General features: G+C 50.8%; 3 protein-coding genes across 3 annotated transcripts; 1 reads left to right on the top strand and 2 right to left on the bottom strand.

Annotated features, from left to right (window-relative positions):
• EAH_00006650 (GPI mannosyltransferase 1, putative) lies at positions 1-1,492 on the bottom strand (the record flags this gene model as incomplete). The annotated part of the gene is made up of 5 exons (XM_013392439.1): positions 1-115; positions 312-658; positions 898-991; positions 1,131-1,242; positions 1,372-1,492. 5 exons carry the CDS (start codon positions 1,490-1,492, stop codon positions 1-3), a joined length of 789 nt encoding a protein of 262 aa, XP_013247893.1.
• A 6,905-nt stretch (positions 1,493-8,397) lies between these two features.
• Positions 8,398-19,249, bottom strand: EAH_00006640 (IQ calmodulin-binding motif domain-containing protein, putative; the record flags this gene model as incomplete). Its single annotated transcript, XM_013392438.1, has 24 exons — positions 8,398-8,499; positions 9,015-9,539; positions 9,650-9,809; positions 9,943-10,162; positions 10,294-10,594; positions 10,743-11,018; positions 11,227-11,346; positions 11,522-11,651; positions 11,841-11,993; positions 12,650-12,919; positions 13,091-13,219; positions 13,734-14,005; positions 14,202-14,356; positions 14,618-14,716; positions 14,898-15,048; positions 15,140-15,372; positions 15,587-15,720; positions 16,053-16,222; positions 16,446-16,588; positions 16,742-17,037; positions 17,177-17,367; positions 17,529-17,925; positions 18,164-18,554; positions 18,769-19,249. The coding sequence occupies 24 exons, from the start codon at positions 19,247-19,249 to the stop codon at positions 8,398-8,400; spliced, it is 5,499 nt and encodes a 1,832-aa protein (XP_013247892.1).
• Positions 19,250-23,266: 4,017 nt separating this feature from the next.
• EAH_00006630 (SWIB/MDM2 domain-containing protein, putative) lies at positions 23,267-23,920 on the top strand (the record flags this gene model as incomplete). The annotated part of the gene is made up of 1 exon (XM_013392437.1): positions 23,267-23,920. One exon carries the CDS (start codon positions 23,267-23,269, stop codon positions 23,918-23,920), a length of 654 nt encoding a protein of 217 aa, XP_013247891.1.
• Between the last annotated feature and the right edge of the window lie 1,094 nt (positions 23,921-25,014).

The following is a 25,014-nucleotide window of genomic DNA, read 5'->3' as shown; positions in this document are numbered from 1 at the left end:
TCAAAAAGGCGGCAGCCGCAACAGCTGCCTCACCAGCAATCCCTGCTGCATGTATAGGAGGATGGGCACCCCGTAGATCACCGGGTAAACCTTGAGGTGCACCGCAAGCCCGTACCTGAGGAGAAAACAGCATGCAAACGGATACTGCAAACAAAGTCAGGCAGCATCAGGGACGCCCCTCTCCCAGAACAGCAACGCCCACCGCAGCTGTTGCTGAGCGGCAGAAGCGGGCCCACACGAAGCAGCAAAAACGGAGGCAGTAGCAACAGCAACAGTAGCAACCAAGCAGCAGCACCATATGTGCAGCTCACAGGACTGCGGAGAGGAGAAGCCTTTGGGCTCTAACAGCAGCCAATGTCAGCAACACGAGGAGGCACGGGACAGAGTCGGCGTTCCCCCGTGCACTGACGGTAGCCACAACCGGGTGAAACAGCCAGCAGCAGCAAGGCAGCAAAAATGTATGCAAAGGATACTCGTCGTTGCTGCACGTGTTGCCTTTGGTACTGATACTGCTGAGGGGAGCGGCGCTGGTGTTACAGCCATCTGTGGGCCCTCCAGTGCGCTCAGATTGTCTCCAATAGAATGACTTGCCTATCTGCTGCTGTTGCCGCTGTTGTTGCTGCTTCTGGCGCTGCAGGTATATCCTCCAGAGCCCCTGCTGTGGCCAGAGCACCGCATACGGCCAACTAAAATATTCAGCCCTTAAGCCTAAAACCGAGCCTGTTAATCCCTGCTCCTGAAACCTAAACCCTCTATGCGGAATATAGCAAGCCAGACCACCACAGTTGGCAGCTGATTCAGTGCATCTACCCTTCCATCCCTCAAAAGCTGACCGTAAACAATAAACCGCAGACAGTACCCTGAATGAAAAAGAGTAATAGTAGAGCACGGTCTCACCTCAATTAGCAGGGCTACCGCCATATCAACGCAGCAAAACAACAGCTTTCCGAAAAAGGGACAGCCCAACAAGTTTGGAAGACACATGTACGCCCTGCACCAGATCAAACATATTACCCAAACCTACTGGCGCTGCTGCTGCGGCTGATGTTCCTGCTGCTGCTGCTGTGGTCGCGACTGCTGCTGTTCTTGCTATTAACTCTACTGGTGTGGCTATTCTGAGGTGAGCTTACACCAAAGGGGAATATCTGTAAGTATGCCGCTCATACGGCGAGCCACCCTTTAAGATATGTCCAGCAGCATCGGTATACACCTTGTAATCGATGTCAGTAAACTTCACGGCCACTGAAATAACAAACCCGACACCCTGAAACCACAAGACCGTAACCTTTAACTGCAAAAAACTGCATTCCCATGAAAGGCACGTTTTTTTGCCGGGAGGAACGAGACTTAAATTTACTTATTCCCTCTTACAGTGAGAATCTTGCCACTCCCCATATCCCAAAAGCAACAGTCGCAGTAACAAAGCAGCACCGAACAGCGCTCGGCGCAGCTGCTGCGGATGCAGCCCAAGTAGATAATTCCACCCCTTCATCCTCTATGCTTCGAAAGCGGCACCGTCAGGCGCTGTTGGCCCCAGGCAATAACGGATCCCCCTGGAAAGATACAGGTAGCTGCGGGCCCCCCTCTGGCGGGGGCCCCACGGACATGTACAGCCCAGAGCCCTCTAAGACAGCGTTCACTGCGAAATGAAGAAAATCTGTGACTGCAGGAAAACAGAAACACCGAATTCGCTCGATACTGCGGACGGAAGTGAGATCCCTACACTCAGGTACATTTGAATGCTTTGTCCTTCATAAGGTTAGTTGTTCACATAAATTGGGGGCACACAGAAACGGAACACTGTTTCACCGGCTGACGCCACAACTAAGAGCTACTGGCAGCCGACGGGGCTGGGAGATGGCGGCGTATGCCCGTTCATGCATTCCTTCCGCTACCTAGTGAACAACTGAGCCAATTCGCTCTGCATTTGTCTCTATTTTTTGTCAAGTTAAGTTTAACATTTCAATCAGGGAAGTCCTCCTTCTGATTGCTTTGCCTGTGTCTTGCCGCTAGGTGCTGCACGGTATCTAAGCACGAGGGCTGTCTAGCCTTACCTTGTTGATACTTGTCTGTCCTCACTTCCGGACCAGTAAGGAAAACTTTAGCCCGTCCTGTATTTTTCATTTCCTCTTTGTCTTACCCGCTATGCAAAGGTGAAACCGTAGCCTCAACGGGCCTAAAAATTTTATCCTTCAATCACTGCAAGTGCGGCATTTTAGCATGGTCTGTCTGTAGTTAGCATGTGTATTTCCGCTCGCGTGCAGATTGGCTACTGATAGCCAATTAAGTGCGTAACAATTACCTTCAGTATTGGTGCTTGTGGGGTTGCCAGCAGTAGTTGCAGCATGCAGCATGAAGTGCTTCGTGGTTATACAGGAATACTTACTTGGCCTTAGTGGGCAGCGTGCGCTCGACCAGAAGCACAGCATTTTTCTACAGCATTATTGCACGGAAAAAACGGCGGGTTCTGCTGCGCTTGCAAATGGAAGTGCCTTACAGCATTAGTTGCAGCGAGGTGCGTTGCAACAAATGACAGGCCGCCTGCTATCCCCTAACCCCAGGCCCTTGGGCCGCTGTAAGCAGAACGTCTGAGGACTGGAAGGGAGTTCAGCTGCTTCTTAGAAGCTCTTGCCATGAGCATTTTGGCTCGATCGCAGATTATGGCGTTCTTCAGATAGTGCCAAGGAATCTCGCTGCACAGCAAAGTCAGTTTCAATTCATGAAAGGCCAGGTTCTCTACGCACTATCCCAGGCCTAAGAGACGCTATGCCTAGGACACCTTATGATTGGAGGGGAGGTTAGCGACTTTGTGGGAAGTCGTTTCTTAATTCTTTCAAGTCTGTTGCGGCTCACGAGAGTCCTCTGCTCAGATCCATGACTCTCAGCACGTTTGGCAGCATCATTTGGTTAAGAGAGGCAAGCACACAGAGCGAAGCTTACTCTCCCAACTTGGCTTCGTAGTTCAGGGCACTGATCGGTAATAAAGGAGCTGTGAAGGCGCTTTGCTAGGAACAAAACAGCAACTTTACCAGGAGCCCGACGATACTGGCTTTATAACAGGTAGGGTACCACCTTCCAGATGTGCATCTGAAGCTGCTATATAAATTTATTCCCAGGCCATGAAGGCTGCAGGATATATGAATTGACAAAATTTGAACAATGAATGCTATGGATGGAACGCTACGGCCAAACGCACTAGTCCTTTGTCCAGGAGTGGATCCTCAGCTTTTGCATAAATGGTTCGTAGCAGGGCTGCCCCTTGGAGATAATCAATCCATAAATTGTTTGGCAATGACAAGGTAACTAAGGGGTTAAAGAGTGGAACTCCCCAAGATTATGGAATACTTGCGGAGCAAAGATGAAACAGAACAAACAGCGCTTCCACCTCCCTACCTGGCATGGGAAAGAAAAAGTGTCTGGAAATAACCCAGATATTTAGGGCCTATTAATACTGGAGCTGTCAACGGCAATCCGGCCCACGCAAAAATCAGAGGCGAGTACTCAGGGAGCCGGGAGAATCCGGCACTCAGACAGCCAGGGGAACATCACGAGAGGTGAATTGGCTTCTTCTGCAGTACGGAAAGTCTCACAATTTGGCATTTCTAACCCATGAAAGCAACCGTGGGACAGGAGAGTCAAGTTTTTGAACAGCGCCTCCAAGGGAACCAGCATACCGGTCAGGGCAACGTTGGGGCCTACGCAACGTGCGGCGCAGTGAAGGGGCGAGAAGGGGTGATAGCCTCGCCTTCAGCCCCACCTCGAATGAAATTTATGCTTACCCAAGTTCTCCTTGGGCTGGAGTTGGTGGCGCTATTTGAGAGAAACTGCAAAGCGGATCTGGTGTCATAAACTACGGCGTGGAGGTGTAATCTACCTGTGTGTTCGTTGGCGCAGTCGCTCTCACTGCGCTTGGTCAATGGCAGGTACGGCATGCGGATCAGTGAAAGTGTGGGGACCAATTTAGCTAGGGGTTAGATTACCCTCATGTAAGACTTTTACGGTGGAATCATTTACCCAGACATAATCGTAGGCATGTTGTGGGTGGCGCAGAAGAGGACCCACTTGCGGTCTGTGGAGACCTTGATTGAAGTCCATGTGCAGGGAAGCGACGACAGAGTGCGCCTGTTAGCGCTTCCTATAGCATTTGCTTCCTCTACAATAAGAGGATTAAGCTCAGTGTAAGCAGCTAAAGGGATTCAATGCAGCGGCGAGGCGCTGCCGGCAACGACGGAGAAATTCATGAACTCCAAAAATATGCTCTTCGAAGATCGCAGGCTCGGGAGATCGTATCAGGTTAACACAAGAACAAGAGGATTTGGTAAATGTACGGGGGTAAAGATCAAGTAGTCCAAAGTACAAGTTGCGTCTAGCGGGTCGGCAACCTTGGATGCCTAATGCGTCGCATCCCATTCACTTCCGTGGTAGCTCCAAGCTTCGTTTCGAAATATGCAAGACCATCGCAACCTGAAGAGAGCATTTAAATGCACTTAGAAAAGCTCGCATACGCATTTTTGCCTATCCCAATACACCACAAAAAAAAGATAAGGCAGCGTTCCATACCCGCACTCGCAAACTTGGGGCTGGTGAATTCAGCTGCCAAACTTTGGCAACAGGGTAGACACACTTTTGGGGTCAAATTATGAAGAATGGATAGGCATGTGCATATAAATCTTGCTGAAATTGGACTGGACTGTCGAGGAGCACTTGCCGCAACAGTCTCGTGCTCTGCAACACCCTACTTGAGCAACAGCAGATCGTAGAGCTCAAAGATGGTCATTTTTAATGCAGTGAATTAGCTTTCCGGTTTTTCGTGTCTCTGCAGCTGTATTTGAACCAAATCTTGGTAAGATTCAGGCCATCGAGACGTGGCCTCAAGCAAGACACTCGCCCGGGCATTCAAAAGTTTCCAAAGTACCTCCCATAAAACAAGTATATTTCGCAATGTCTTTGCATCGCCGATCCTCTAACTGTCAACTCAAGAAGGAAGAACACCTTACTTGGGCAAAGGCCACAGAATATGTTTCCACAAACCCCATTAGACACGTGCAATAATCTCCAGTACTCGCTCTCCCTGATTTCTACACGACTTCTTTGTGGCGTGGTGGTTGCGTTGATTCCTTCGAATGTTTTCTCAGCATGCTGATCGCTCGAAAAAAACGCTAAATAGTCGCCTCTGGCTTAAAGCGATTCACGGGCAAGGAGCAGAAATACCCGGTAACTGAGGAGGAACTACGTGATCTAGAGGAGAAAAGACAAATACGGACGCTGGTAATATGGTTGACTCTTCAGCCTGCAAACTAGTCGCCAGTCACTGACACAGCTGACGAAGGCTTTTTTTCGGCACCGTAAACTAGACAGTTGTTCGGACCATATTTTACTCCAAAGAGCATACAGACATACAGAAATTTGCCCGTCTACACACCAGAAAAAGCAACTGCCCAAAACGTTGTAGGAGGCCCAAATCTAAGTTGCATTGTGCGGGAAACGACAAGCATATGGCCCTACCCAACGAGTGCCAAAATCCACAAACATCTCACTCTCCTGCGCCCTCCGGAAAGCATACCAGCCCACAAACACAAAGTGGCTAGGGTTGAAAGTGACTACGTCGTGTGCCGTAATTTCTTCCTATATCGTTTTTCGTGCATTCCTGCGTTGCTGCAAGCTCTACTGAGGCAACTGCGCTTGCGTATAGTGATAAGAAGGCGGAGACGAGGGATTCGAAGAGTGCACAGTCGCACACTTCGGCTCTGTGAGGAACTCAACCCCCTTCGATTAAACTTGCTACGAATGCTGCACAAACGTGCAGTTGGTCCCTTTAACTTGGCCCTCCGCCTCCGGACAAACCACGCAATCACGAAATTTCAAGTCAAGCGTGCCTTTAACAAAACAGGATCATCACCTACCCGAATTGTAGGCGTGACTCCGAGGCACCGTTTTAGGCATGGGAGTTTGACCCCTCAGGGCTTGAAGCAGAAGGTTCTGTGCAAGTCTGCATCGAGATCAATGAATTAGGTTGACACATATCAAGGTTAGGATTGACAAAACTGAGAGAAGGCACATGTTTTGCCGCGCTTACTGCACTCCTGGCACTCGGCCAGCCTGAGGCTTAACATGGTCCTGTCGCTGCGGTTGCTCATCATTTTATCCCCCTATTTCTAGCGGGAAAGCGAAGCAGCTTATTACCAACACTATCTTTCAAGGTTTTTCTTCGACGTGTTTCTCCCCCCGTTTTCCACAAGGAAAACAGACGCAGCTTTTGCCCGTAGCGTATTGTTCTGCACCGTGCAACTCGGTGTACACATTGGGGTGTTTGAATAGAACTCAAGGATATTGTATTCCGAGTGCCTATTGTTTACAATTGGGACTACTGGGGCGTCCAATCTCATTCGAGGAACGAAGTAATTTAACCTGCGGCGCACTATGTGCTTCACTATGTAGGTAGTGCTCATCTACTATTTAGTAATAATCAAGAGATTGAGAGGCTTTGAATCACTCAGCCACAGGTAATATGTGATATTATTATTGAATGGCCTGAACCCATAAAGTGATTGAACTAAAACTACATTGACAGGCAAATTGGGCGCTGACGATATGCCTTGGAAACCCTCCCGAATACAAGATAGTACGACAATTTACTTTGACTGCCAATTTGTTTCCCAAATAAAAGAATAATTTGAGGGCAATTTTTCCGAATGTTGTGATGGGCTTTGAATAACCCCGTGAGAACTCTGAACTTCTACAAATGCAGAGGGCATTCACTGCGTTAGTCATAGGCAAGCCAAACACAAAGACAAGGCTTCGCTATCTCTTATTCCAAGCTTCAAACGCCCACCGCTGAGGCGTTCTTCCACTGACTCACTACAGCCTCACCGAATCACTTTGTTTCCTGAGCCACTTTGCATGTCTGTACAAGATAGTCCAACAACCGAACACCAGAAACTAAGGTTAAACGGGCTATAAATGCACTACCATATGCAGGAGGTGCTGCTTCACGCGAAGTGCAGCCGATGCTTCACTGGATCTTCTCTTTGGAGGATCGTGCGTGCTAAAATTCTCGTCAGGATCAGGCTCCGTACACTAGGTGTTCCGCCTGCAAATGATTGTGAACAATATTCGCCGTGTTCTTCAGCTGTTCATTTAAAAAAGCAGTTTGCGCATAAAGTACAGGTGCACGTAACTTCATAAACCAAAAAATTATTGTTAGCCAGCGGACGAAACCGTGGAGTTGTTTGGGTTTCTGGGAACCATCGGACTCGCACACACGGCGTGACCGTGACGATGCTTTGGGTGCGACTTTGCGCGACAGAAAAAAATGAAATGCTTCCGGACAGCCAGGGTGTGGCCAATATTATGCATGCCCCAGTCACGGGGTGCATCAGACGGCCTCACTCACCTACGTAGGGCCCAAATGCCAGGTGACAAAACCTATTGCTGCGGAAGTAGCGGTGAGCGAATATGCCAAAGTGACGACACTGGCAAAAGAATGTTGATTACTGTGCCTTTGAAATGCCTTTCACCGTATAACCGGTACCTGAAGAACGCGTAGATGCCTTTTACCGTGTGAATGACATCTGAAGGTCCCACTCTAACTGGAGAGACCTGCGAACTTATCGTGCCGCGCATTCCTAGGACGCACCGTTTCCACCTTCTGAATCGCTAGAAATGCTCTTATTGCAGCCGCTAGGAAGACTGTAAGTGGCACGCATCCTCTGCATAAGAGATGAATCAGGCACTAAAGTCTCCGCTGCTTGCTGTGCACTTAGACGGGACTGGTTCTGAGACGTGCACACAAGCAAACCTAGGCGAGAGTTAGCAATGCCCATGCACTACACTGTAAGCGAATGTTATCTGTTAAGGTTGGATAATTGTGGAGTGTCATGCCTTGCTTCCCCTGCGCTAAGTAGGTGCCTGCATAGCAACATGCAACCGCTGCGGCTACGCCCCCTGCATACGGAACTAATGCCGCCCTAGTGATAGCTTCTTTGCTGCACACTTGATTAGTGAGAGAACAAATGCAGAGTCTGCGTAACAATACCTCTCTTGAGAGCACTGGACTGCCAAGAAGACGGGAATTCGCTTCCAGAATCTCCCGGTATTTGCTTTGGTCTCGTTCAAGTACGTTCTTTGGCTGTTGTATTGGATCACCTGAAATACGTGAACACACTGTTGCGGCACGCCTCTGTTATGTATGGATTGAGGTACACTTAAAACTGTTCATCGATCATGATATTTGCCTACAGTTAGCACTTGCGTAGCAATGACCCAACGCATATCGTGCTTGAGAGAAAACTGCAACAGTTTTGTAGGGTGTTCGAGGCTGCAAATACAAGTACTAGCCGACCTGTTGCTGTTTTGTACTTGTTTAACATTCTGGACTCTCTAGTGCTGACGATATTATCAAGCATTTGCCTCGTCGGCCTCACTGCCTTCGCCCAGCTGAAAGACAGCGAGACTGCGTTTCCGGTCGTGTGAATTGACCGTATAGCCATCATTAAGGGCCTAGGGAAACACATCAGAGCAAGCAGCAAACATTGGTCACAGGCGTGAAGTTATACAATGCGAATGACGAATTCGGCAAGAATGTGGGGTGGAAGCATTCAAGGGGAACAAGCGCTCTAGGTTTCCGTGCAAAGCAGCGCACTTGAGATGCCGCAAGCTGTAAATGCCAGGCTCCAACGTAAACTCTCCCTTAAGGCGCTCTAATTCGCACGATATGGCCTTTTCTTTAGGTGGTTCCTGCAACTTGGGTTGTGCTGCTGGCTGTTTGAAAAAGAAAGACTGAACGGTAGCACGCTCTTCTACCACGGAGACAGGGGCCGCAGGCTTTCCCAAATATATAACCTCCAAGGCGGAATAACCATGAACGACCCGGGATTCAAACAGGACCTGTTGTAGTCCGTAAGCGCAGGCGATGAACACGGAAAAATTGTACTGCATTTATTCGTGCAACTGTTATATCCATCAAAAGACGCACAGAGAGTTTCGAACCAGCTAAAGTTTCAGTTTGTACTCACCAGAACGTCTGTGCCCGTGACTCCTATGTCTACTACAGCATCGTCCTTCCACAGAGAGTGGGAAACACGAGTCGGTCTGCAAATCGCCTTCACTTTGTCTGCCGTAATAGCGGGTAAGCTTTGCGTTTTGCTCCCTTGCGGCTGTTGTACTTTGAAGCCGGCAAACTTCAGAAATGGGTTTGCAGCAGCCCGCTGCTCCGCCGCGGCTGATGCTTTCTTACTTTCTACACCGTCGAGGATCCCGGAGGCCTTCTGAGTGACTTCTACTACACGCAGTGCTCCCCAAGTGTACAGAAAAGGCGATGCTTGCTGAAGAGACACTACGACAAACCTTGTCCCAACAGCAACCTTCGAAACTACGTGATGGTGAGCCGGCGTCGTGGGAAGGCGAACAAACGTTGGAACGTCTCTGGACTTTTTGTCTTCAACTCCTTGGCCCAGTTGACCACTGTCGTTGCACCCCCATGTAAAAACGCCACTGCTGCGAGCTGTCCTTAACACGTTGAATCCAGAAGAGCAGCAAATCTGAGAAACAAATAGCAGCGTGGCCAGCAAACGATCGGACAAAACGTGGACGATCTTGCAGAACTGACGAAGGTGCAGAACAGTATTCTCTAAAAGCATTTCAAACTAACCTGCATTGCCTCCTCAGACGAATCAACGGGTACCTCTCGCGGAGTGTAAGAATGCGATTCCGGGATGAGCGTGGGTAGTCGAACAAAGTGGGCAGCACCCCACATCAACGCCTTCCCGTCCGAACACACCGCTCCTGTCTGCCGGGGTCCCGCCGCGATACTAAGAGGCGCAAGCATGCAGTGCATCTAAGCAAAAAGGTTTCTTCTTCAAATATAGCTTTGGTGGGTGAATGGAGCAGTTTGTAAGGTGGCTCATTTGGCTTAAGTTACATACTACGTGCACGCATACTCACCTCTTCAGTCTGATGCCATTGTTACGTATAGTAGGAATCAAGGTTGGAGATCGAGCCCACATTAGCCTGTGGCCCAAACCACACTGTCCTTCCGAGTTGTCTCCCCAAGCGAAAGCCATACCTTCGCTAGTGAGGGCGACCGAATGGTCTAGACCAGCTACAACAGAGCATATTTTGTGCGTATAGTCGACCTCCTTCACAAGCTGCTGCACCAGATGACCTACAAGCGCCGTAAATAAAATACCAATCACACTCTCAGTATGGTATACCTGTATATGTGTCGCGTTTGAATGCATTTGGCTGCCAAGTGCTTGCACATGTCCCCAAACGGCCAACATTCGGCAGGCCTACCAGTTTCCAAGTCCACTGTATCTCTGAAGACGCGGTCCACAAATTTCAGGGGGCCAACGCAAGTCATTCCCTGTTCTCTTGGAGTCTGAGACTCCCCAAGTTGTCCTCTGTCCCCCCAACCCCATGCATACACACACGGCACTAGGTTGAAATCCTGCCAGCTTCCACCCTTGACGACCGCCCGGACGCGGGTGGCGAAGTTTTCGGAAGCCGGTCGTCTCACCGCCAGAAGCACCAAACTGTGGTGGCCGCCAACTGCCATGTCGTGAAACTGTGCAAATAGCCCCGCATCAACAGATTCCTTACCGCGAGTGAGCCAGTGAGTAACAGATCAATAGCAGTCCGCTGAGTATGTCAATCCGATAATCCACGTTTGCAGTTGTTTCGCCATTAGGAGTTACAAGGATGGCAACCATTGCATGCTACGCATGATAAATCAAGAGACGTACCATAACCGGCGCCACATGTGTGGCCTCAGTCATGTAGCCGTTCTGTTGCTGGCTTGTAGCTATGGCTAACTGAGCCAAGAGATCCTGAAGTGGTTGCGCCCACGTGCGAGGATATATACCACGACAGTCGCAGTTTGCTTTCAGGCTGATTGGGTAGGCATAGTGGGTCTCCTGGCGCATTCGTTCGACTCTGAACACCCCTTGGACCCGAAGGAAATGAGGTCGAAGCAGCTCGAAAGCAACATGCTCTCGCCGTTTGACCACAGAGTCCGCTTTCTGCGTAGCATACACCGGGATATTCATGCGGCACTGAGACACTTCTAGCAAATCAAACTATAAGTTGAGCAACAAGTCTTCAGCCCTGGTCGGATGTAGGCAAGCACCGCCGTCACCCAGACATTCCTGCTTCATGCAACGAGAACAATACACAATTTGCTAGCGATGTCAGTCCCCCGATCGCATTCGGGTGGAGCCCCCTCCTCACCTTCGGTATTTGAATGGGAAGAGGTAGCGCCAGCTCCACATCCAATCCCCGTAGTAAAAGCATGGAACGCCACCAGCGCTGGATTTTCACAACCATGCGCCTTGCCAGGAGAAAGTCACCCTGAAAACATCATTACGCGTGCCCCTCAACACAACTCGTGGACGTTTACACCGGGTGGCATTCTTCAGGCAAATCTCTAACCTGTTGCCCGTGCACAAAAGGCTTGCTCATGAAGTTAGTGGTATGCGCTGGGACTAGCGCGCCCGCAAGATAAGAAAGGAAGTGGATGTCTCACCCGGCGAAGTCTCATCAGAGCTCCAGCTTGGCAAAGCATTGCTGCATTCCTAAGGCGTACATATTGCTGCTTTATAATGACCATCCTAAAGAAGCTTTGAATACGAACAACTGAAGTGTTCAGCTGCACCCTGAACAGAAGAGGAACATGACAACACAACGAAAAATAACTTCTCGAATCCCAGCACCGGAATGACCACGCACCTGGAGCATTGTCTCCCCCATGAATAGGCATACTGACTATTTGTTAAAGTGCAAACCAGAAAACATGTACAGCTCAGCTCTATTCACTTGCTTAAGAGCTACTCTGCATGCCCTACGAAATCATTTCTCTCATCACTGTCGTCCGCCGGATGATTGGCCGGTAGTTCAGCATGACGCGCATGCTGTACAGCTTGGCCCCCTTCCGCTGAATAGACAGAAATGCCATAGTAAGCCCTCTTAGCTCTTGGAACTTGCGGCGCTCCCTCCACCTGCACAGACACTTCAAACCTCTGTCCCGTCTCTTGCCTCGGTGATTGCAAACTGCCGTTCCATCCATGCACTTCTGCTGAAAATTCCTTACCCTCTGACATGTCGCTGTATATTTGTAGCTGCTCGGTTTGGGATAATTTCTTCAGTGATTTTCTCCAAAATGACGGCCTGTGCTTTGAACGATCTCCACGCATTCTGGAATCACTCAGCAAGCCGCAACACACCCGATTTCAACTGCCCCTACGACTATTCGTGCTGGTACGCTTCTAAACCAGGAGTCCCTTTGCCGAATACACCTCCAGTTGGATACTAACTGCACTATCGAATCAGTACCTGTACAAGAAGGGAACAGTACTCTAAGAACGCAGCGTGCCGGAGCTTTGCCGCCTGTTTCTGTGCCATGATTGAACGCCACCAAGATTGGACACACACGGCAGCGCACCATCGAAGACAGTATACTTCCCTGTCCCTATACCTGCATTCCAGACCCACCAAATCTCAGCCATGTACGAGAGGTTACGCTCCGCCTACCATCCCTCACGAGCGTCTGCGAGTGGCTTCTCGGGAAGGCACAGCAGCCGTCACCACGTTTTTGAGCGGGAAAAAGAGTGTTCTCCAAGGTTTGCATTAATGTTGTGTCCAGGGTGGAGCTCACTTCATCTCAATGGAATGGATCACCTCGTCACTAAGGCCTAACCGTCGGAAGGCATACGCTATGCCAGCGGTTACGGCGGCCCCAAAGAAAATGTCCTTGAGAGGCTGAATTTTTTTTTGCTCCCGTGTGAAAAGGACTCGACGGACGTGGCTCTGCAGTCGGACGCACAGCCAATGCATATCCGCCACGAAGGCGCGTTCCCTCACAGTTCGCCAAATGCGCTGCACGCGGGTAACAGCTGGCACCAGACGCTCAAGGTAGTCAATTCTCCTGAAAAGAGAAACGCCGAAAGTGCCCAAACTCAGAACATTCGATGGACTGGAGAAGTTCATTAGCCAAGGAAAGAACGGAGGCAGTCCGCTTTACACAGTTCATACGCTTTTCATCTGTCATTGTCGCACGGTCTTTCGACGAAATAGCTGGACTTAGCGCAGCGCCCACCAACTGTATCTTGAGTTGTCATTCAGTTGGGGAGCGCGAGACAACCACGGGAGCTCCATACTTACGTCTTTTCCAAAATTATGAATGCAGCCTTGCGGAAGAACACCATAGTCCTTCCCAGTTGATATCCTGTATCAGGAAACCTCAGGGCCTATACGCAAGGGCAGTAAAGCTTGAGGTACGCATGATGTACGCAGCTGTTCAGAGACCCAGTGTTATCATGGCTTGGCTAACGGGCCACCTCCAAAGTATGGTTGTGGTTTTTTAGCACGGTTAGTAAACGCACCTGAAGCAAAAAGGCACTGGCTGCTTTGGGATCTGGATGCTGTAATAACAGCTTAGTCGTCTGCTGTTCGTACGAAGTTGGGATACAGAGTATAGCATAGAGTTCGAGGAACTCCTTATACAGTAGTCGCACTGTCATGCCAAGGTAGCGAGTTGTGCAGTAGGTCTGTGGGAGGTTCATATACACACGGCACAGCCAAGCGGGACTTCAGCACGAAGGCTGGCGATTGCAAGAGAGAAGACTCTTCCTCTGTACACGCTATTATGTCACTATCCATCAATTAATGTACGGCTTACCAACACCTGCAAATCGTGTAGTTGCTTCCACACGTGAACAGAGTTGAATCCTAACATATACCCACTGCAGTTACGCTCCAGCTTAGCTTCACTGGCCAAGAGGGCTTTTAGGCGAGGAGGAAGCTGCGGCTCATGACACAAGGCGCTAGTCATCAAAGCGTACGCATCTTGCTGATATTGCGCCCGCTGGTTTTGTTCGCTTTGGCTGTTCTGCCTCCAGCGCTTCACGTAGGAACTGAGTTTTGACGAGGACGCTACCTCCCCATTCGCATCTGCAGCCGAGAATGGTCGAAGTGCACTGACGCACGCAATGAAGTTGGTTTGCGGCGCCTCCTGAAGACGCAGAATGTTCATTCACTTGTTGTGACGATACAGTTGGCGTAGGCATCACTCAAGCTAAAAGCCGCTAAGAACACAACCTTGGCCCAGAAGGCTCTTAAGAAAATGCAGAACTGGTACAGATAGCTCTCAAGCGGTCCCAGTGTGTAAAAGCAACAGAAAAAGCTGTTCGTGTGCCCTAATAACTTGCCGATCCTGCCGAGAGGCTGTCCTTAGTGTACTGAATAAACCGATTGGTTACGCTGATACGGAGACAGTCGGGGGGAATGACGTCGTGAGCCTTTTCATGTTCGACAAGAGAGCGCATGAGCTCCAGCTTGCTCTGCAGCAGTAGCGTTCGAAGTCCTGCGAATAACAATTCGTGTTGGACACCATATCCAGTACAAACTGCTTGCTGAATATTCAGAGAACCCCTCTGGCATTTAGCTGAGCAAGGGGAGAAAATGTGAGAGGTGGTAAACAGTGTGTAAAACAAAGAAAATTACGGCCAACGGGGCAAGCGCAAACATAGGATGAATTATGAATTGAGAAATAGAGCATGCCACGACAACACCCTTAGTAAACTGGCTCTCTAGGAACGTTGCACAAGCAGAATGTTGGGCCTACTGGGAGCGACAGTGTAGGCGTTTGCATCGCTTGTGCAAAATTTGGTAGCATCGTAGACAAGCGTGCCGGAGGTGTGCACCACCGTGAATCGGCAGAGAACTGAGAAAAAGGAAACATAACTCTGACGTTAAGTGTGAGCGCCCAGGATGCACAATGATGGAACTACACTTGCAAACAAATACAGCGGATCGACAGACTAAAAACCTTTTGAGGAATTGTTTGTAAGCAGAAATGTTGAAGAAGCGCTCGCTCGCCGTAAATTTAAGAAGGTAGAGCGTACTTGGGTCCAGATGGGAGCCTGCTGACTTCCTGGCGGGAGCAGCACCACCTACCATTGCCCCTTTCCCCGCTTTCACAGTGGCCTTCACAACCCGCACGGCCATCTTTGGGCGAAGCATTTCAGGTTGTGGGGGCTTGTACCCTGGCACTTTCTGCAGATCACGTAACATTCATACTAGAGCTGGTGTTTTTGACAGTTTCATTCGGTATTCCGCTATGCTGTCCTAGAGGCCACGGCCTTACTCGTATTTTGTCAGTGCTGCATTTGCTCCTGAGGATCCGATCCACAAAGGAAACAGCAGCCAACGGCACTCCGTCCGACAAGTCATCTGCTGCTTCTCCTCCCCTAGTTGTGTGTTCGTGCTTCAGGATTTGCCATACACCTTCCGGCCCCGTGAAAACTTCTAGAATCTCGTCGTTCAGAGTAAAGTTTGCCGGAGGAGGCTTCACGTCTTCCAGCAGATAGGTGGCTTGATCTGTACCCGCATACATACACGCAGTTTACATTGCAATATCTCCGTCAAGGGTATTGGAACAGACGAGTTGATAGGACACTTACACAAGCCGTTCGGAAGATTCCCTTCCCTACTGAGCTAGCTTCATCCTTCGTCATGCATGCGTGGTGCTGTAAATCACAGATCAGGCATGAATAATGCATGAAGCAAGCAATGCCAGGGCTTCGAAGCTAACCGAGAGTAAACGCCCAAGTTGCAAATATGTGGAGTAAACATTCTTCCGTGTAGTTGTGCAACAGCTGGTTGAAAGCCCATTCTGGGCTCACACGTCGAAAGTCTAGGCCAGCCGCCTTCAGTAGCGTCACTCGGCTGCAGCGCACCCACAATGTAAATCCTACTGAAAAGTCCTAACGCATATCCTTTGGTCCTTCGGCCACTGCATGTCTTTCAGTACTTTACTTGATGCGAGCCTAATGAGAACCAAAGTGATTCACTGGCACCACCAACAAGGCTCAACAACTGTTGTGCTGTGTGTTTAGCTGCAGCAGAAAACCTGTGAACCTGAAGGAGAATGCTCTATGTAACTGCAGCGCAAGGCCTTGCCAACCGAATGCCATTTCAGGTATCCCTCCCCTTTCACCGCAAGCGTCCCAAACAGTGAGGTGTGTCTTGCCTCCTCTTGCATATTCCGTTGCTCTTACTTGTGAACCTCCGTCCCCTTGGACAGCCGCAGACTTTGACTGATGATTCCCAGTAGCCACCAACGCAAACGGACGAAAAGCTTCAGGGCCAAATACCGCACTTGCCAGGCGTCTGTCCCCAAGTAGATGTCGCGCATCACCGTCTCGTCAACACCGAGGAGACTTGCAAGCTGATATCAAACAACAACCGTAGGCCTGTAAAAAGGGGATGACAAACTTGTCTCGTGTGGAAAAAGCTGCAGACTGTTTGCCAACTAAAGCTTCATGTAGGTAGATCCTTTATTGCAACATTTCTGCTCCAGCTGCAGCAAAACAATCTGTTCACTTAAGAGGCTCGCTGACCAGATTGATAATGTCGAGACCGGCCAAAGTCATCCCTGTCTTCTTGCCTACCATGAGCGTACGCTCAACTGTCTGTCCGCTTTGTCTTGTTATACGCCTCACCCGCGGCGCCGCGGGGGCAGGGGGTTCCTCCTCTTTTTCAGCTTCGAGCTCCTCCTTGTGGAGTTCGTTCTGCATCTTGAAACTCACGACGTCTGAAAACCATGCGTGCACAGGGAAGAAAGGAGAAGCTAGCATATCCCCACGCCCAATGCGCCCGAAATCTCTGAGGGGAGACGGGTGCGTCACGAGTGTCTCGTGCATTTGTATGGAGACACTATGATGCAAAAGGAGGGTCCTGGCGCTACCTGCCACAAGAATAGCGCTAAGCAGAGAGAGAAACTCGGCCTTTTGTCTGTCGGAGAGGCCGAGGGTGGAAAGATCAGCGAGGATTTCTTGACACTTCTCGTAGTGCACGTCTTCGTACAAAACAAAGGGGCGAGGAAAGTAATGCATCAAAATCTTCACGTCGACAGGATGGAGACCCGCATTCTTCAGAAGTGGGTCTCCCGGGTTGTAGTGAATGCCGTACATGAGATGGTAAAAGATGTTGGGCAGGGGGAGCGAACTGACAGCCTGGCGCATCTGCCATGAAATGATGTCTCTGAAGCGCCCGCCCAAAACGCCACGCAGTCACATTCAAATCCCTCAGGATATTAGCAACGAAGAACAAGACGAGCATACCAGCAGCATGTTGTGCACACTGTGCATCCTGAGCAGTCGCCCACTCAGCGAGAACGTACTGGCTGGGCTCATAGGATGAGTTCGGCAAAAAGCTGAATCCCACGAAACCTCCTTGGGAGTCGAGTTCTACTTGAAAGAGGTCCATTAGCCGCCCACCATATAGTTGGCCCTTGTTCGTAATGTGCAAAGACTCTAAAAGTGACACTGCAGCGTCTCTCTTCGCTTCAGTGGCGAGCGCCTGCTCATCTGTCTGCGCAGGAAAGAGGTGCGCCCACAAAGTCGGCCTGCCCTGATAACGTCGTAAGGCACTGCTGAGTGCCGCAACCAGCAATCTTGCTGGAATAAAATGGTTGTGGGAATCGAATGCCATCAGCTACAGGCGTCGAAGGAAACAAGCCGGTGCAGCCCTACCCAGGTGTCCTCCACGATGAAGGCGAAGCGGATAAAGAGCTTCACCAGCTCGTGGTGCACACGGTCCTGTCCTGAGCCGAAGGCGCCAAAGGTGAGCACGAGTTGGTTTGTGTGCTGCTTTCTTGCGTTCGTGAAGGCCCGGCGAGCCACCAAGTAGGGATGCGATGGCAGCTCCGCTACGTGGGACGTCCAGTAGTGCACAGCTTTGCTGCGGTTGAATACCTCGTCGCTCGCAGAATCGTGCGAGTCCCAAGGGTTCACAAATATCAGCATATTGTCGCAAGACGTGAAGTACTTGCCCCTGTTAAACCGCTGCTGCAAGCAATCAATTATTGCGGCGTCGTCGCAGGACGGAAGATACATCAGGCTGTCTATCGCCTCTTCCGGGTCCTTTGTTCTGCAGCATCACCACAGGGAAGAAACAGCCAACACCATACACGTAACCACTGCAAACAAATGCTCTACAGGTAAGTAACGTTTGCCAGCTTGTCCCAAGGGCATGCTTGCGTGCGTTTTGAAGAGGAGCCCAACGCTTCCTCCGCGCTCCCGTGCGCTGAATCCCCTCCAGTCGAGCTAGCGTGCAGCAATTCCTCAGCTTTATATTCGTTTCCCAGTCCCTTAATCCTAGACCTTACTTCTCTCCGAGTTGAGCCTCTGCGGGTATGACACTGTGCCTGCTGAGGTGCATCAAGAGCGGGAGCTCGTTCTGCACTATGTGGGCGCCTCGGGCCCCTCCCCTGCTTCCACCGAACTGAAAGGGTTGCACCTGCTGCAAAAGAGGCTTGCCTAGGAGGGACGGGTCGATAATTTGCATGGTGACGAGCCCCCTAAAGTCGGGTGTCTTTCCTTTGGCGACCTCTTTGCCTCTAATGAACACTTTCGACCCCGAAAGCAACAGCGTGTCTGCTGCAGAAGCAGCACCTCGGAACCCCTCAACTTCCAAGCCGTACACATCCAGCCTGTGAAGACACTCATCCTCCGGGTCTTTGTCGCCACCCTCCCTGCCCACTCGCTGCCGCGGGCCCTCTGTAGCCACAAGCAACCGCACTCCACACAAAAAAAAATGGTGGAGCCCTGTGCACGGTTAGCTAGTCAAATAGTCATGCATCCACTATGTTCTTGCTTCTGCTCAGTTCAGTAAGCATACAAGAGTTTCAATGCCTTCTCTCTAGGCTCATCCCCTCCCGCTGTAGCTGCACGCTGCTGGGGTGCTAAAACGGACGGGGAAAAAGATCAATACCTCTCCGGGGACCCCCCCAACCCTGCTGCCGCTTCGGAATCATATCCTTCCTTGCGGTTGATCCAACGGTGAGGGCAGGAGCAGCAGCAGCACCAGGAGCTGCCGAGAGCTGCCGCGAGCCCACGAGAGGCCGAGCCCTGTTCCCTTCGAGCTTCCCTGGAGGCTGCTTCTTGCTGAGCACGAATAGAGTGGCTGGGTCATCAGCTTTGTGGGATGAGGAGGGAGAGAAGTCTTCGAACCTTCCAGGCAAAAATGTAGCTCCTGCGGCAGGCGTTGCTGCTTCAGGAGCGGAACGGCTGGGTTTCCTCGCAGGGGCGCCGCCATCTCTCTTACTCGTAACCCTCAAGACACTTTGGGAGGATACGGACAGCTTGCCTTTTAAAGTATCTTTTCTAAAATTTGCAGCAGTACTGGGCCCCCTGTTCAACCCGTCGGCTGCCGCCGAGTCGGAGCGCCTGGAGGGGCTGCTCGGGTCGGCCATGTGGGCCAGAGGCTCAAGTATATTTGAAAATTTTAAATGGGATTTCTATTTAAGCATTTAAACAGTTAAACAGAGACGAATTTGCATCAGGAAAAGACGAACGCCAGTGGCTGCAGCCTCAAATCCCAACCAAGCAACACCAGGACCAGCTGCTGAGATGCATTGGCGGGGCCGCTTCTACAACGAGGAAAAAAGCAACACAAAAACAGGTAATGAATTAAACTAATTGAATGCATAAAGCACCACACTCAGGAGACAGCGCACGGACGAGGTGCTAATAAATTTTCCCACTGCTCTGTCGAATAAACGGCAGCTGGCAGGGGAACTCGCAGGCCTTGCTGCTGATGGCATCGAGTCTGTCAGTCGTCTCCACAAAAGCGTAAGGGAAAGGCAAGTAATTTCAGTTGTTCTTATCTAAGGTATAGTGCTGCCTTCAGATTTTCTAAATATTTTCACTTTTAACTGAGTCTTATTCAATATGGGATGCGTGTGCATGAGCTGCAGCCCCCAGATTCAGTAACCACTGCGTGACCAGCACCACCCGTTGTTCCCGTTAATCAGTCATGCCATTTTTCTGACGCATTTTTTAAAATTAGTGGAAATTTTGAGAAAATATTATTAATCTAGAGGAGCTGAGCAAGCGAAGCGTCGGTGAATGCTCCTTCGGTGGTCCGGTGTTGTTGAGGTCCGCAGCGCCAGTGACTGCACTAGCAGTCACTCCACAAATTCCGTCACAACCACAATTCACGTTCTTTAAAAATTTGGTTCCGAATTTGCAAATAATTCACGTTTATTGGCTGCGTTGGTTCGTCAAAGTGTCCACAATCAGTCGGATACAGTCAATTCGGCATCTTCCTACTTTTCCTCCTAACCATCACTGAGAGTCCCCATCTTAGCGAAGGATTCTCGTGCGCCTCAACAAAGTCAGAACCGTCAGAGTAAGACTTCCTGAAAAGCAGCTGACATCCTCTACGGTCCCCGCGTGTCTTGGGCATGACGGCACAAGGGCGTGGGGCTCGTGCGGAGAGGAAGCGGGCTAGCGTTTGTTGCAACGCATGTGATTGCAACTCCTCTTACAAAGTGACCTCACATGCAAACATACCTAAGCTCCCTTTGCTGCACTTATGATGTGGACATTTGCTAAGCAGTAAGTCGGCCTTCCGTAGCCAGCCTGCGCGCAAGCTGAAATGCATAAGGTAGGAATTTTTGGAGAAAGCAGCTGACCTCAGTTGGTCCCCAGGGGTTCCGCGCACAGCAGCCAAGAATCTGGGGATGTTGGGGAGAGCAGCAGGCCGGTCATGAGCTGCACCGCACCTTGCTGCAAAGGAGCCCCACGTGCAAGCATCGTAAGACCCCTTCGCTGGTTGCATCCTTTGTGGGTCGCTGTTAAACCTTTGATCGTTAGTAAGCAGCCTGCACACCACTAAGAGCTTCGCCGTTGCCTGCAGCACTTCTGCAGGCAACGGCGGAGAAACTTATGTCCTCTACACCTACCTCCTACCTACTACTGCCGCCTCGTCCCGTTTCCCTCGTAGCACTGTTCCCACTCCTATTGCCGCAGAGGATGCAAATGCCGTTAGGACCGCTTAGAGCTGCAATCTCTTAGTGCCTCCTGGCAAATAGACTTCAACACTATCGTCTCGTCTAGGGACCGCATGCGCCCACTCCACTGAGACACCCAGTGCGTGCCTAGGGATAATGTCATGCTCAACTAGTCCAGCATTGGAGACCCCTTTCATGGTAATACGAGCCACTTCTGGATTGAGCTAGCACTGTACACCCACAGCTTTTTCCGGTCCTCGTGTCGTATTAGCTATCGTCTATGCGTAGTTGCAGAGACTGCGAAAGCGGCTAGACAGGTAAATTGCACCGCCTCATCCTAAACACATATATGAGACCCACTTCGCAGCCTGCATCGAGTAGCCCTAGCAACACTTGACTATTACTGCGGAGTTGAATAATCATAGGGCTGATTCAAGGCGAGTCCACAGGTGCGGCTGTTCCTTCTTTCTTTCCTATAATCCGCTCCATACGTTGCGTGGGAACCGCGGCATTTCCTTTGTTTCTTTGTTTCTTCACTTGGTAGCGTTTCTTGAGGTGTTGCTTCTCCAATTCCTTACTCCCGTACGTCCGCAACCTGGGACGAGGCGACATTCTTTTTTGCAAAGGAAGCAGATTAGCCGTTCGCTACTTCCCTCCAGCTTTCTGAAAACGTTATTCCCCAGCTGCTACTGCTTACTTCGACTAACGAGGGGTCAACATTTATAGCCCAATTATTCATTGGCTTGATATCTTGGTCGTCTTCGAACCCTCTTACGTATGGCTCAACTGGTGGGGCCAGGCGTTTTCCCTGCCGACCTGGGAATAATCGTGCATCGCAGCGTATTTCGAAAGGCTTCCATACTCCTGTTATGTTCGGGAAAAGTAGCCTTGCTTTCATAGTGTCGTGCCTCCCATGTCAAGAAAGAAGCAGCCCAGAGCAACTGTAGCATTTCTGTTGCATTCTGGAGGGAGGAATCACTGTAGGGGATCGAGGATATCCTCCACTACCGCATCACCGAGGCAGCCGTTATATTACGGCGCTAAGGAAAGGCGGAGGCGTTCTGCGCGAACTAGTTTTGTCGGGAAAATCTTTCTTCCTGGGTGGGGTGCAGACGCTGAACTGCTGTTAATGCGACATAGCCTTCAAACATTGTCCGCCTCCCCACCAGAGGGCAGATATGACCAATCTCCATTGTGCAAGAGGAGACAAGCGGCTCAAGCTTTGATAAATTTTCGTGGAGAGTATCTACCAATTTTTGTATGGCAACTTCGGCACCAGTCACTGCTCTGCATCAGGCTGAGCACCTGTGGGTGCGGCTTCGTTGCTCGCACCCATCGCGACGAACCATCTGGTGTTAACAAGTGCAACGATAGTATGCGATCTTACTCAAGGCCTTCGACCGAGCCAAAAGAGTCTAGCCAAAGGTGCACACCTGCAAAGGGGTTGGCGTGGGGCAGGAGGAGGCGGCCAGACAGAGTTGCAACGCACCCCGTTTAAACTAATTGTGCAAGGCATTTTCACCTGCAGGCACAACTACCGTCGCTTTCCTGTGTGCGCTAGCGCTGTAGAGAAGTGCTGTCCTGCGCGTTTGCTCTCCGAATACTAAGGCCAAGCATGTACTCATGCATCAACTTCGGACAGACCACCCTAAACTAATCTTTCCACTGGGCTTGAGATGAGCTTCATCAACAGCCCTCTGAGAAAAACCACAAAGAATACACAACAGAAACCAGAGATGCCAACATGCGCGTCGGCGGCGAGCCCGTGCATATATGGCAGAGCCTTTTAGAGCCCTTCCCGCTCCAAATGAACAAGCCATAAGCCATGAAATACATCTGCGACTTCAGGGTGCAAACGTTACGAGAAAACTACGTCAGTGTTTCAGAACGATAGCTAGGCTTTGCGGGTCTCGTCTTAGACTGGGCCTACCTGCATTGAGACAACGGCAGCACCCTCCTAAGGGAACCCCACCGAACCCAAAATTTAAAATAAATAATATAACCAAGTCTTCCGAGAAAAAACACGAAGAATGCACGAAAGAAATCCACGAAGCCAACCCGCGCGTCGGCAGCAGCAGTAGCAGCAGCAGCAAAAGCAGCTGCAGCAGCAGCCGCAGCCGGAACAGACAGCAGGGGCCCCGCGCGCTGGCTTTGTTATACATGCACAGGCCTTTCTGTTTGTCTTTTCAAGATTTGTTTTCAAAAAAAGAAGTCATTGCAAAGTTACTCACAGCAGCAGCAACAACAACAGCAGGAACAACAGCAGCACAAACAGCAGCACCATCAGCAGGACCGGCAACAGCAGCAGCAGCAGGTCCAGCAGCAGCAGCAACAGCAACAAGAGCAACAGCAGCACAGCCTCGGCCTACACACCATTAGGAAGAACTTGTCGCTGTCTGCGCTTTGCCCTTTCAAAACAAATTCCTCTTCTCTTCTGCACAACACTCTCCTGTCTAACTGACTTCGCCTAGGGAGATGTATGCATCGTCTGCCAGCAGACTTGGGGGCGTCTTGGCGCCCCGAGTGGGAAGACGCTTCCAGATGCTCTCGCAGCGAGGCTTGGTACCTGCATCCGCAGCAGCAGCAGCAGCAGCAGCAGCAGCAGTAGCTCCAGCAGCAACACCAGCTGCGGCAGCTCGAGCCATCCCAGCAGCATGTGCGGCATGGAGGCCCCCTCTCCGCTGTTCTGTTCGTCATATCTTTTCAACGGGGCCTCCAGACTACACGGGCGCACCCACGACGGCGACTGTTCCCCCAAATAGCAGCAGCAGCAGCAGCAGCAGCAGCAGCAACAGGGAGAAAGCACCCACGCGTAGAGCAACTGGTCTCCATAAGGTCTGCAACTTAGGAGCCCCCTTGGCGGAGTTTATGGGCCGCACTCAGGCCTCTCGCGTGGAGGTAACGAAGTTTATTTGGTCTTACATTAAAGAGAAGGGATTGCAAAAGAAAGATAATAAGAGAATTGTAGTTGCTGATGAACGCCTGCTGCCGCTGCTGCAGCAGAGAGAACTCTCTATGTTTACACTCAACAAGGTCCTCAGCCAACATATCCACAACACGCCCCAACAAGATAAACAGCAGCAGCACCACCAGCAGCGGGAAGATGGAGGCCCCCAAGTGAAACCTTAATTCAGATCCGTCTCACTTCAGCAGCAGCAGCAGCATCACCTGCAGCAGCACCACCTGCAGCACCAGTAGCAACTACTGCAGCAGGTGTTTGCCGCTGCAGCTGTTACCTGTTCAGGGTGCTGCAGCAGGCATAGTACAATGGGGAGCACCGCTACCCTCCTCAGCGCCTATGTTGTAGCACCCTGCAGCAGCAGCAGCAACTGCTGCTGCACTTCCTGCTGCCGTTTCTGCTGCAGCGGTTCCTGCAGGGCAGCACTGCCCGTGAACATTCGCAGTTTTTCTTTGTTGCAGCAGCAGCAGAAGCAAGCAGTAGATGCTTTAGCTTTCGTTGTACAGTGAGCAGAAGCAGCAGCTCTTGCATTTCATATGGAAGAGCTGCTGCTTCTGCTGCTGCTGCTTCTATCTGATAATGATTTTGCTAGCAATGAACAACAGCTAGCACCACCCACTGGGGCATTTGCTTTCTTCGAGGGTGTCTCTTCACCACAGACCGCTATACAGTCTGCTATACAGTAACAGCAACAGCAGCAATAGGAGCAGCAGCAGCAGTGGAACAGTAGCAGTGTAGTGATGGTAGTAGCAGCAACAGCGGGGGAGTAGCAGCAGCTGCAGCAGCAGCAGACAGTCCGGTAACGAGGTGCCAAAGGCTTCATTAGTTCTTTCGCTTGTGCCGCCCGTTGCTGCTGCTGCTGTGTTGTGCTGCTTTTCCTCTCTTCCTGTTGCTGCTGCTGTGTGGTGCTGTTGTTCTTTCTTGTTGCTGCTGGCAGCTGCCCCTCTTTGCTGCTGCTGACTCGCTGCTGTTCACTTTTTCTGCTGTCTCTGTTTATCTAAACAACTCTCAATTCAGCCCTGCCTACCGCTGTTCTCAGCTACTGCTAAAAGACAAGAACCAGCTGTGCGTACACCCCATTAAGAGTGCGACTCCCTCGGGAGGAAAAATTCTCAGCAGCAGCAGCAGCAGCAGGGAATGCTGCTGCTGCTGCTGCTGCTTCTGCTGAGAGTGGCGTTCCTCCAGCTGCTGCTGTTCGTTGAGTTGTCTAGTACAGCGCTGTAAGCTACTGCTGCTGCTGCTGCTGGGTGCTGCTTTGCGTTTC

The sequence above is a fragment of the Eimeria acervulina genome, genomic scaffold (genome assembly GCF_000499425.1).
Source record: "Eimeria acervulina Houghton genomic scaffold, Eah_scaff29, whole genome shotgun sequence".
In the NCBI taxonomy this organism is placed as follows: Eukaryota; Apicomplexa; class Conoidasida; order Eucoccidiorida; family Eimeriidae; genus Eimeria; species Eimeria acervulina.
The sequence above is the reverse complement of the archived record's forward strand: the minus strand, read 5'-3'. Positions and strand labels throughout refer to the sequence as shown.